The 14,612-nt window shown below is 39.7% G+C and overlaps 1 protein-coding gene and 1 non-coding gene across 2 annotated transcripts; both read right to left on the bottom strand.

The window, feature by feature from the left end:
• Positions 1-8,508: 8,508 nt before the first annotated feature.
• SARC_30196 lies at positions 8,509-8,580 on the bottom strand. The gene has a single exon. It is a non-coding gene; the product is annotated as a tRNA-Arg (tRNA).
• A 637-nt stretch (positions 8,581-9,217) lies between these two features.
• On the bottom strand, positions 9,218-14,590 carry SARC_08716 (hypothetical protein; the record flags this gene model as incomplete). Its single annotated transcript, XM_014297296.1, has 7 exons — positions 9,218-9,481; positions 10,224-10,290; positions 11,767-11,940; positions 12,818-12,865; positions 13,491-13,631; positions 14,275-14,361; positions 14,576-14,590. 7 exons carry the CDS (start codon positions 14,588-14,590, stop codon positions 9,447-9,449), a joined length of 567 nt encoding a protein of 188 aa, XP_014152771.1. The 3' UTR covers positions 9,218-9,446.
• Between the last annotated feature and the right edge of the window lie 22 nt (positions 14,591-14,612).

The following is a 14,612-nucleotide window of genomic DNA, read 5'->3' as shown; positions in this document are numbered from 1 at the left end:
TATATACTACTACTACTATCTATAGTATATATATATATATATATATATATATATATATATATATATATATATATATATATATATATATATATATATATATATATATATATATATATATATATATATATATATATATATATATATATATATATATATATACAAACACACGCACATATATATATCCGTACCAGGCACGTTGGTCTCTATTCATCTCACCTATAAAGCACTACATACAATGACAGTCTATTTTATGTTAAACACGCTTCGAAATTTGCGTTCAGATCATAGTGAGGGCAACTGGGTTACTCAAGTGTATGGAAGTCGATGGCGTAATAGTTAATAAACGCATACAGGCTAGCACTCAAGTATCCAGCTTCAGACCACGTACTGATGATCAACACTGCTATATAGATGTATCGATACTCATTTACATGGTTATAGTGCTGTGTTAAAGATTAACCAGCAGCTGCCAATATTTCGAGGGGAATGTACGAGTATAACGTAAGTTGTGGTTTGAAAAAGATATCATACTTGTCTTATAGACATTTGAGAATACGTGTACGTAGACCTACTGCTGTCTCCATGGGAAACGTACATATAGCCAGAGTGATCGAATACACGTGAAGAATAGCCGTAACATCTTGATAATATATATAAATATAAATTCGAGATGGAAAAAATGAGGGATGATCAGTGGACGGCCAAAATCTTAAAGCAAGCACGTGTTGAGTTAGAAAATTGTGAAATGATGCAGTGTGAACGTTGTATGCCTTCATAAATAGCTGACCCTTTCTCAGTTTACTCATTGAAAGAAAGTCATCAAAGTTATCAACAAGTACAAACATTCATAGATACTATCGATTCTAATATTGTATTTATGAGCCCACTAGTGGGCATATGCTTTGGATATACAAAGGAGTGCATGAGGGAGGATACGCCCAATGAGTTCGCTTGCGTAGAGTTAAATATACAGTAAAGCAAGTACGTGTTGAGTTAGAAAATTGTGAAATGATGCAGTGTGAACGTTGTATGCCTTCATAAATAGATGACCCTTTCTCAGTTTACTCATTGAAAGAAAGTCATCAAAGTTATCAACAAGTACAAACATTCATAGATACCATCGATTCTAATATTGCACTTATGAGCCCACTAGTGGGCATATGCTTTGGATATACAAAGGAGTGCATGAGGGAGGATACGCCCAATGAGTACGCTTGCGTAGAGTTAAATATATAGTAGCACTGTTATATAAGTATGATATGAATAACTTTGATCTCTGGCATGTTGTTTACTACATGATTGCGATTACACCAAGCACCTAAGGAGGCAAAATGGTTGATGCCTCAGGTGTGTGTTTAGCTCCACACTCGCTAACATGGGTGTTTGAAGTAGGTTTGAATGCATTTCACACTACATTGGGTAATGATAATTTATTTGCTGCAAATATGCATTTTGATATGGAATTCACTTATCTACAATCGCGTGAGTACAATTTCGACATTAGACATATGACATGCGTAACATTCAAGGGTTTGTCAGAATACGACTCGGCCCTTGCTTGCCTAATCGGTATCATGGTATCACGATATACAACAGAAAAATTTGGTTCATTTAACGACAAGCACCAGGCCATCGAAGCATTCGGAATGAACACCATACTCTAACCGATTTTTCGTACATACACATACGTATCACATAGTCAATGGCATACTATACCAGCATTGTCGCGAAATGACCAAATCCGTACGACAGTACATGTGCATATTCCGATCCAATCCAGTTGTGTCGGACTTTGATGCAAATTCAGGATATATGTTTGTAAAAGAATAATGTAGGTAAAAAGGATGAATATCGACATCTCTATGTGTAGCACTTCCATCGGAAAAGCTACATCTAAGGACAGATCATAGGTTAAAAGCACACACTATTTGTGATGACTACGCCAAAGTCAGGGACGTCACAGACGATGGACCATGTTACTTTTCGGCTATATTCTGCTTATTTAGACTGGATGAGAAATAGTAATGCGCACATATTGCTGGCTTTGTGATATCAGCGGAGAAACAACCGGAATGGGCTCAACATTATAAAATTGTAACGATATAAGTTGATATCATTTTTCAGGGTCACGAAAACTACCAAGATAACAATTTTTGTAGTAGTAGGCCCTGTAAATGGGGTGTACCGATTGGCGACTTGTATTTATACAAAACATTATCAGTGCATATTCCCTAGTCACTATGTCACATTCTAGATGCCTTATGCATATATAGCATGTATGTGGACGAAAATAAGGTACATGTTGCAGCTTTGTAGTCAAGAAACAGTCAGAACGGGCTCAACACAGATCAGTGGTTGGTAACACCTTTTAGTGTCACGGGAGCTATCAGTAGGCCGATTTTGTATTAGCAAACCCTGCAAATGGGATGTACCGATCGGTGACGTAACTATTCATTGTAATATATTTTGGATGCATTCTACATATCTAGCATGTTGCTGGTCTTGTGTGGACAACCGAGGAACACTCGGAATGGGCTCAGCACAATGTATTTGGAACGATACAGGTTTGGTATCATTATTTAGGGTCACGACAGTAATCAAAATGATGATGTTTGTACGAGTAGGCCCTGTAAATACTAAGTACCGATCGTTGACATATTGTATACTTAACATTACCGATGCATATGATAGTCGTTGAGCGATTGGCAACTTCTATATATCAACAGGACACACTATGCAACATTGTCAATATTTAAACAGCGGCTGGGTCGACCTATTAAGTTAAAAATACAAGAAGTATTATAGGCATGGTGAATTCCAAACCTAAAGTGATTCAGCCTATAGATAATTTACTGACTGAGAACATGACAATATCAGGAACTACTGAAAAGGTTGGGGCACAACGCAGACACAATATGGCTCTCCTTAATGGCTCGACATGGCACTTTATGTTGGAGCTTCCTCCACTGGCCGGTTATGTATAGTGACTTGTACAAACAGTATGCTTGTCGACAAATAAATACATGATTCATGTAACATCATTTGTAATTGTCATATATGACTGTCAATCTTATCCGGTAGGAATCAAATTTTTGCAGCTTTGCAGCCTGGTAGAAGGACGATATATCCACAATACTCACATCATGTGCCAGTATTTTGAATGTTTTGGCGCCCCTACTAGTAAGCTCGATATGGGTCCTCAATAATACGATACTTTTCGTGCCTGTATTCTGCTCAGTGTTAAACTGTTTATCCTTTGTAGCATGATTATAATATTGCAGCTATATCTAAGACCTTCTATACCTATAATCCTATCATCGATACGCGACGATCCCCGCTACGTTTTGCACAATTGATATATCTGCCGACTACTAGTCCTCTCTCCGTAGAGCGTTAAGTAAAATATAGAGGAAATATCCTAGATGTACATGACCAACATGGGAAAGTCACTAAATGTACACACAAATTTAAGGTACGTTTTCCATTCACCGAATGGGATACTCCAGTACATATTTTCGTTTCCTTCACGTATTTATTTCAAACAGACTTTGTAAGCACAGTTAGTGACTTGCTGATGTATATTTAGCCACTATCTAAAGTAAATCTGGCGCCATTCTTTCGAAAATGTCTAGGGGTTGAATTCAGGTTGGTAGTTGGAACCACTGCGTATTAAAGGGCACATTCAACGAGAACTATATTTACTTTTTGAAAAAGGATCTGGTGTTGCCTAGTGAGCAAGGATGAGTGAAGATGTGAGCAGTCACTTTGCCATTAAGTATCTTGGTATCTTGTCATCGAACACAACATAATAGCGATATTCTTGTACATTTTGTATACAAATGCATTTTCGGATACAACTTCTCCAAGTTTAATTGCCCTGGGTGGTAAGAAAAACTGTACCTTACTCTATGATTTGAAACCATGCACTATATCTATCGCTAGCAATGATGTATAAGGCAATTATTTTGATACTAACGGTATAGTACGAGCACTATTTTCTCTATTGTGTGTATAGAGTCTAGATTGGAGTGGGGAGACTGGTTCGATTGTCAGGTACATTTACAATGACACAGTTCAACAGTCATGACACGCTCAGTCAAACTGGTACACTCTTAAGACGTTGAAGGTATCCCTCACAGTCATGCTGCCAAAAGTTTTACGGATTTTGCTAAAGTATCTGTGACCAGTATAACCTATGCCACAAAGGCTGGTTTCACAATTGTTTTGGATGGAAACATACTCAATGGAACAAGCGATATCCTTTCACTTTGAAAATATTGAGCAGCACTTGCTTTTCTGTCCTACCCCGAGACTGGCGTGTCGCCCGAAGAAACGATACAAAAAATTATCTCAAATGTAAATAATTGTGTTGATTTATTTTAATGTGGAGAAACTCTCAAATCGCATATTGTCCCATCACTGTACTGGGAACCCTATACTCAAGAGGATGACAACGAAGGGTGGGGGAATTGGTTATGACAATGGTTATAACATCAACACCTGCGATGGCGATTATGTGATTTAGTTGTTTTCGATTTTGTGCGTATTCTTCAGCATATAAACCAACCCGTATGCATTCTGAGTGGCGTTCCCGCTCAAAAAACCCTAAAACAGTTCGTATTAACTGTAGAACTGGATCATACAAAAGTTGATCGAAGATCACGAGAATCCAAAATGAGGATTATTGTCGTTCGTGATTGTTATATAGAAATCGCTGCTTGTATTATGATGTGTAATCAATGTTTAGATGTTGAAATCGCAAATAATCAATATACCAAACGCTCAAACGCTCAGACCCTAAAAAAAGCCCAACGAATATGTGCTCAGTGGATAAAAGCAGCGTCACCGTTAAGGATTTATCCTAGCGATAGATGTCAACGACTGAAGTGCCACGACTATTAACGTCATCGGTCATGTGTGTCTACTCGGTTCCAATAAATTTTGGTTTGATACTGATGAAAATATTAGGATTCTTTTTGTAAGATCGTGTTTTAAAACGAAAATAAATGCGCAGGGAAATAGCAAGACGCTTCCATGTTTACTGGAAACCTGCTACCGCAATGGGAAAAGGCGATTGATGGAGAACACAACAAGGAAGATGCTATACGTCAATTATCAAGCAATTTGAAAAATAGAAGGTTGTTTTAAAATCGACTCACTCGACCATTTCAATGGTGTTTGTGTATAAGCTAACTTTTCTATAGTAAAACATTCAGTGTGCCGTATCGAGTTTATTTGAAAGATTCTCAGCTTGTATCTCTCACTAAATATATTGATGCATATGATAAATAGAAGGTTGTTTTAATATCTACTCACTCGACCATTTCAATGGTGTTTGTGTATAAGCAGGCTTTTCTATAGTAAAACAATCAGTGTGCCGTATCGAGTTTGTTTGAACGATTCTCTGCAAAGTCTGACTTCCATATGTAGTTTAATTTGCCCTGTCACAGATATCAATACGTCTGTGCCAGTCTACACTTAAACAGACGGACAATTCGTAATGACACGAAAACCAGTGCAAGTATGTTCTTCATACTGCTTTCTCTGATAGTGAAGTTATTTCAAAGACTATAATTATATTTATGAATCTTGTGGTACGATCACTGACAAAAGTTTATACACTACTTGTTGACCGGCTCTTTTTCCACCAGTGCAGATAAGAAATCCACAGCAAGTCAAATGAAAACGACCGCTTGTAACGACAACGACAATAACTACACGACGAGGTGTGTTTTACAAATTTTGAAGAAAATACGATATCACTAGGCATCATTGATATTTCTTTATACGAAGAAGGTCAGTGCTGTATTAGACTAAAGTATTGATTAATCCCCAATTTCCAACCCAAAAAATAACAGTTAACTGCCAGGGGAATCAGACTGCCAGGGGAATCAGAACATGAAACAAAACATGCATCGGGTACAATGAGAGGAGATTGACCGCAACCCGCAACGCAAGACTAAAACACGAAAATAAGACACTTGGTAAGTCGAAAGTGTTGTTGGCTAGGAAAAATATTTATCGAAAACTGTCGAGAAAGTGAGCATCGCCTTCTACTATAAACAGTAGGAACAGCCTTCCCGCGAAAAGAGATACCAGTGTAGCGATAAGCGCACGGCAGATTCGCAGTCGGTTCCTATCGGCGACTAGATTTTGCAGGAAAGTATCATATTAGAATGCTGTGAACCAGTAATCAATAAGCTTCTACGATACTTCTATAAGTCCATGTACATCAGTATCACTGAAGTGAACAGATTGAGAGGATATTGCGACAAATGGTAGGAAATCCGGATGATCCTTTCCCCGTGGAAGTATATGAAAGCACAAGGGAATTTAGCGACTGCTACACTGGACAAATCAAATGCTACAGCTACTATTTTAATTGGTATACTAAATTTTGCTAGAGCTGATGAACAGTTTGGATATAGTACGATGGATGACATGTTATCAGGCATCGTGTTTACACGACCACGACACAAGTGTCCGACATCACATAATCAAAAAATATATATGAAACTTTATCATCGCACGTTCCCGCATAAGAACATCACAGACCACGCAAGTTGCGCACCAGACATTGAGGTAAGTTCGAATGAAGTGGCATATACCAATGCCAACTAATAAAAAAGCAAAACCATCCCGCACATATTTATCTGTTTAAAAGAATACATATAGCCGAAGACTTTAGTTCAAATTTAAAGCGAATTTGTACAAAAAAAGGTCAGTGAATGTATATTAATGCAGTGGATTTGTCTCCAAATGTACATTAGAACATTTTTGATTCATATTTCAGTACGTTTACAAATTTGAATGCGGTGAATGTACATCAAATAATTTGACACACATCCAACGTGCATTTAGAGACCTCGATTTAAAATACACAGAGCCGCACCGGACATCCCAAAAGCATGTTCATACGTACTGACTCAAGAAAAGCGCTGCAGATCAAGATTGAAGGCATCTGTGTACAAAGAACAAACGTAGCTTGTTCACTATCGGGGTTTATTTTTTCAATATATACATAAATAATTCATGAGATCATTTATTGGATGGCGAAAGTAACTGATTAGTACCGTACTGCACCTTTAAGTATATTTGATACTGTTGTGTACACCCAAGCCCGGACAAGTTATGAAGAATTTATATAAAGCTATATAGAATGAGTTCGGATTACAGGAGCATAGACAAAATGAGATTTATTGAGTTCATGAAATAACATATACCTTTCTTTAGAATATGGCGGATGTACGCAGACAACAGCATGATTGAATCCCGGAATGACAGCGTCTTGCCTGTTATAATGTTCGCCAAGTTGTTCTAATCGATATATGGCTGCTTCGAATGTCTTTGTTCGCAATTTAATCATATCTGAGGTTTAACACCTTATTATGGTGTTTATTGATAGTCATATCGAAGAACTCGTGATGCACCGCTCATATTCAACTGGTTTATTACTATTACTGTTTCACGGTCGAGGCTAGCAGTTTTAACTTTCAGTCGTGATTTTCTGCTTCCAACGATTGTTTCAATGATATGATTGTTCGATTTCACAATTTGTATGTCAAAATGTCTTTCAAACAATCCTCCAAAGCTCGTTTCACCATTTTAAATTATAGTTTCAAGATCGTGCATTGTTACCCTATCGTCGTGACATCTTCGCTGGGATACCCGTTATCCGTTCGCTAGTACGTCTCACAAGAGTTAACTAGTAGTTCTGAATTTCCTGTTTTATTTGTGTTTCTCGTTTTTGTCTCTCATTTACCTGTACGATAATGTATTGATCCCAGATCATTGTAATCGCATAATTAGTCATGAAACTAATCTTGTTCCTCACCGTATATACTTCACCATCATGTGTTTTTGGCAGACTCTATGGTCTTTTCCATTAGACTAGTTTGTGTTTTCTATCGCCTTCATCCAACTCGATCTACCAGCCATTATACAAGATTCGATCTCCATGTGAATTAGAATATTTCGCGTTCCGACATCCATGTGATACGATGCTGCGCGCTTTGTCACCTCACTAAAACTCACGGTCTTGTCATCATTGGCGTGATTATTGTAGTTGTCATCCTTCATGAACTTAACTTGTAATGGCATAAGAAATACCATAAATACATTGTAACGACATATGTATATGAATACCTATTGAATGGCCAGGCATAAGCCGTGCGTCTCCCGGTTTGATATGAAAACGACCAATAATACAACTTTTTTACACAGGTCTGTTTATATGTTCCAATTGTCGTAAAAATTCTTCAGAGCCTAGTACTCCGACCTAGATATACTGTAAAATCACAAGCACAACTCGCGTATACCTGCACTATGTACGATCTAGACACACACATGACAAGGTGACTGTTGTGGGGACCAAGCTATACTGCAGGATTATACAGGTCCACAATATCACCGGGATTTGAGCAGACTGAACTTATCATCTTCCACACCGTTAGGGACTTGAAGAAGAAAATTTGAAAAACAGCTAATCTAAAAAAAAGGAAAATAAATTTTCCACTGCGAGGATCGAACTCGCGGTCTTTCGCTTCGAAGGCGAACGCCTTACCACTGGGCCAAGCGGATTATGTTTAGATTTGAAATAAACAGTTTAATATCTATTAATTATTTAATTCATTTGACTTTGGCACAAATTGGCATCGCTATCCGCAATGAGAACACGACCACACGAGTAGGCAACTGAACTAAATCTTCGAAGGCGAACGCCTTACCACTGGGCCAAGCGGATTATGTTTAGATTTGAAATAAACAGTTTAATATCTATTAATTATTTAATTCATTTGACTTTGGCACAAATTGGCATCGCTATCCGCAATGAGAACACGACCACACGAGTAGGCAACTGAACTAAATGGTACTAATTAATATTATTAACCTAAGACGAACTAGACAGTGATGGGGTGATCATACTTTTGAAGTGCTGCACATTCAGCTATATACGCCTGCTTCAGTAGCCATATATATTAGACTCATCCAATATCCAGTACGGTGTTAGCCGCAAATACAACTAGTTGAGATCGGATCCTTGCTAATGAAAGTGGTTTGGCACAATATGAATGATACCGATTACCGTCCAGTTGCGGTTTAAACGGTTCGTGTATCGTTCTACACATTTATTAATATTAATATTGATAAAGTGAAAGAGTACTATGTCAACACTCAATAAGCTATGTAGGCCACAAGTAGTTCAACCAACGGTGATCAGAGGTCACCGAAGTGGTTGAAATCCGAAGGGATAATCATTTCTCACTATCAGTTCTTTAATTTATTCGTAGCCCAATTCAAATGGTCATAATATGAAGATATAATCATTCCTCACTATAAGTTCTCTATTTATTCGAAGCCCACGCCATGCACAAAAAAAGCCGATAATTTCAATCGGGCGTCTGTTTCACTAAAATTATGCCGAGGGGTGACTCCTTTCGAACGAATCAGATCAACCCGGGAGAACCCGCCTCCTTGAACGCTGCGCATAGGAGATAAAAACAGAATGTGAGTGGAGACTCATTTACGTTACCCACTCAGTGAGACTATAATTATAATAATAATAATAAGAAAATCAATACGAACATCGGGATGTGAATATCCTAACTCCGCCTGGAACATATCGAACATGCAGAGATGGTATGCTTTAAGCAGCGAGGGATAAACGGCTACTGTACTAAACCAATATTGCTCATAGATACACGAAGGAAACCAACGCCGCCTGGACCGGAAGAAGTGATCGCTGCTGAACTGTGTACCGTAGTTGTACACGCACACAAACACGCACACACAACAGCAGTGAAAAATACACGCACACACAACAGCAGTACAAATACACGCACACAAATATACACACACAACAGCAGTACAAATACACGCACACAAACACGCATACACAACAGCAGTAAAAAATACACGCACACAAACACGCACACACAACAGCAGTAAAAAATACACGCACACAAATATGCACACACAAAAGCAGTACAAATATACGCACACAAATATGCACACACAACAGCAGTACAAATACACGCACACAAATATGCACACACAACAGTAGTAAAAAACACACGCACACAAATATGCACACACAACAGCAGTACAAATACACGTACACAAATATGCAAACATAAGAACAGTAAACATACACACACAGACACCAACAAGGACCAATAGAAATACATTTATGGAGTCTGAGCGTATCTTCATTGGGATAGTACCTGTCCAAGCTTTGTTCAATTCGTCGAAGATCAAACTTGCTAAATACTCATTCTCTCCATCTTGTACCTAAATACACGCAAAAAGAGAAGAAAAATCAATCAATACTACGCGCGGATTGGTGGCCTATATATATCGTCATCCGCATGTATACCTTTGTTTCATTTCATTCATTCCAGTTCAGTTCAGTTCAACCAATAAAAACGTCTAAACATGGACTGTATTGTTCATCTTGACCAATGAGATGCGTCTAAATGTAAAAGGTCGTATATATGTGTAAAAGACAGAGAACAACACGCGCGACTCAGCCGTAGAGGCACATGGCGTCGTTAACGCGTGGGCACACAAATCTCAATTTAGACATCACGACTATTTTCACGAACGCAACTTACTTTTGAGTACGATATGTACTCGACCAAACATGGACTTTATAGGCACTCTAACTAAGATTACTATATGCTTTGTGTGTTTTATAGACACTCAACTAAGACTACTACATGCTTTGTGCGTTTTATAGACACTCTAACTAAGACTACTATATGCTTTGTGAGTGATATAGATGTGCCCTATCTATCGGTTATAGAATGATACACACGATGTGTTGCTCAACGTTTTGGTAGCACGATACACACACAATGCATGAGGCCTTTCGATCAGTCATAGAGGTGTAGCTAATCATATGCGAGATTGGTACTCTTGTTTACCAATCATCTGCGGGGTTGGTACTCTTGTTTAACAATCATCTGCGAGATTGGTACTCTTGTTTACCAATCATCTGCGAGATTGGTACTTTTGTTTACCAATCATCTGCGAAATTGGTACTCTTGTTCGGCGTGTACCAAATACACTTCTCAACACCGCACCCCATCATGCAACAGCGAAGACACAATGTACGATACCGCAATCCGTTTTAACAATACTACAATCCGTAGTATTCTGGTAGGTAGATACACATGATAGCGAATGAATATAGATATTCAACACATTTGGATATTGCATAGCGAACACATGACAGAACACATACATATATATATAAAGTCCCACAACACATTTAAATAGCTCAGCTGTGGTGATAGTCCTCACACAACGGTCTGATATTAATTGCTCACCCACGAGACCTCCCCCTATGTGAGGGAGATGGGAGTTGATTGGTGACAATCACTTAAGTATTTCAAACCGTACAATCGAATGTAGTGCAAGCTATTGGACACCAACAGTGCAAGCCTGCAGACAGGCACACATGAAAAACATACGTACAACATAACCAAAACGACAGGACAGGAGCAGCAGTTCAGGGCTAAACCCTACACACTAGAAACCCTTTATCGGAGCGACCACAAAGCAATGCATGGTATGGGATTCGTACTATCTTGGGGTGCAAGACTGAGAAGATAGATTGAAAAGAAAATGAACGACAACGGGATACGACGATAAGGACACACGCATACAGAACATACCTTGTCTGGGTGTACTACTAAGACACATGCATACAAGAACATACAATGTCTGGGTGCACTACTGAGACACATGCACACAAGAACATACCTTGTCTGGGTGTACCACTAAGCAGGCCTTCATGAACGAGCGTTTAACGCCTACGGGTTTCAGCATCTTGTCAATGCCAATCGGCTCCCACTCCACTCCCTCCCACAGAATCTCCGGAAGAGTGGAGATCAGAGCTCGGATGTTTCCGGTCTTTCCATTGGTCCACTTACCCACCTGGTGAAATCGTACGAAGCATTGAGACGGCATATATATATATATATATATACAAACATACACACACCATATATATATATATATACATATATACATATATACATGTATACATACACACGCAGACACACAGACACACGCACACACACGCACACACAGACACAAATTAAGTATCGCTTCCATTTTACACACGCCCATGTCCGGTGTGTAGCCTTTGAGCAGCGGCATTTGTGGCGCACGGAATCAGCGGCGCAGCTATTGTAAGACGGTAGACACGCGATCAAATAATACAATCTACCTTACAGTGTTGTGAGACGGTAGACACACTATCAAATAATATAATCTACCTCACAGTGTTGTGAGACGGTAGACACGCGATCAAATAATAGAATCTACCTCACAGCGGCATTTGTGGCGCACGGAATCAGCGGCGCAGCTATTGTAAGACGGTAGACACGCGATCAAATAATACAATCTTCCTCACAGTGTTGTGAGACGGTAGACACACTATCAAATAATATAATCTACCTCACAGTGTTGTGAGACGGTAGACACGAATAGAATCTACCTCACAGTGTTGTTTGACGGTAGACACACGATCCAATAATATAATCTACCTCACAGTGTTGTAAGACGGTAGACACACGATCAAATAATACAATCTACCTCAGTGTTGTAAGACGGTAGACACACGATCCAATAATACAATCTACCCCACAGTGTTGTAAGACGGTAGACACACGATCCAATAATACAATCTACCTCATAGTGGGAGAATACTCTTGCCCCTAAAATCCCCAAAACACAAACACAAAACACCAAACACAACACAAAACACAAACACAAACACAAAACATAAAACACAGAACACAAAACACACCTGGAGTCTAGTTGTCGAAGTCCCGTCCTCGTCGTTTTTCATGATTTCCTGCCGATGTTAAAAAAGATTGAACAGCGAAATGCGATTAGATAATCGGGTACAAAAGTGCGTCAAATTGGGCAGCTACTGACACGGGGAATCAAGTCTAATGGAAAATGCGAGAGCAGAAACTACGAGGACAATAGTAGACCCTGAATATCGCGCTGTGATTGACTACAAGTAAGCGTCGTTATATATATATATATATATACATATACATCAGAGACACAGACACAGATATGCATACTGTGCTCCCCCATCTACAGCTGTAAGTGGTAGTTGTGGGGGAGAGGCCCTCGGCAGAATATACAGAGGAGAATGAGACTTCGTATACTCTGTTCACACACAATAAAAACTGTAGTTTTTTTGACTACCAACAACGATGGCGCAACCAGTGCGACAGCAGCACGGGTCCCTCTTTAAGCCCAGCGGGATAGAATCGAGCAGATCTCACCTAATTTAAAAGTACCAGTCTTTCTAACTTCTAACTTCTAACCCACACAACCCAACCCAACCCAACACCACACCACAACCCCATCCCATACCACTCCTCGCATATATTACCAGTCTTTCTGTCTTCCAACCCACCCAACCCAACACTAAAACCCTAAAACACCACAACCCCATCGCATACCACTTCTCGCAGGTCATTCATGGACTGCAGTGGCTTGTCCTTTTCGGTGGGTGTGAAGTTGTGCATACCCAACAGATCACCAAACCCTCCGAATTCCACCGCAGGAGCTCCGGTTGAGGGGCCGGCCGAAGGTGCACTCGCCTGCAGAGGTGGGCAAGTTGGCAAAGTATATATATATAACGGGCACAGAACTTCACTACTGCACCTGTTCAGGTAGGGCGAGTGTGTGTATAGAGATCTAAATATAGATATATGAGACGACTACGCTATATGTGTACAGAATAATTCGGATAAGAACTGTAAAAGACTTGAGTAATAGAAGCGTGAGAAGATTTTAGTCCACACACACACACGCACGCCTGTAGACATACACCTGAGTATATCTAACACACACACATCTGTAGACATACACCTGAGTATATCTATACAGGACGGTAATCGTACTAAGACCAACGTACAACTGCACACACCAACTAGCCTGTTCGCAACGTACAGGCCCGTTGTGTGTCTGAGAGTAGATGCAGTACATGCTACACCTTTAAACACCACACGCCACTATTACACAGACTACCAAGTGACATTTTGTGACTACAACAGGTTGCACTGACACTGACAAGGCACCGAAGCATATGACATGAGCATACAATACGGCACAGACATAAATCACCCACGCACACGCACACGCACACGCATATTCACACGCACACACCCTTTGCTTCATAACGTTATACGCCACAGAATGAATCATCTACCCACACGCACACGCACACGCACACGCACACACCCTTTGCTTGGCCCATTGGTTCTGTTCCTTCTGCTTGTTAGCCTTGGCCTGCTGGTCCTTTTGCGCTTGTTGTCTTTGCTTTTGGGCCTAGCGATGGCGTACAATCAGAGAGTAGGGTGAGTTGGGAGAACCATACGACACGGAAGTGTGATGGGATAGAGTGTTCATACGACAAGGAGTGTGATGGGATAGAGTGTTCATACGACAAGGAGTGTGATGGGATAGGGTGTTCATACGACAAGGAGTGTGATTTGAAAGAGTGTTCATACGACAAGGAGTGTGATGGGATAGGGTGTTATACGACAAGGAGTGTCATTCACAAGACAAGGAGTGTGATG

Source organism: Sphaeroforma arctica (genome assembly GCF_001186125.1).
Source record: "Sphaeroforma arctica JP610 unplaced genomic scaffold supercont1.812, whole genome shotgun sequence".
In the NCBI taxonomy this organism is placed as follows: Eukaryota; class Ichthyosporea; order Ichthyophonida; genus Sphaeroforma; species Sphaeroforma arctica.
The sequence above is the reverse complement of the archived record's forward strand: the minus strand, read 5'-3'. Positions and strand labels throughout refer to the sequence as shown.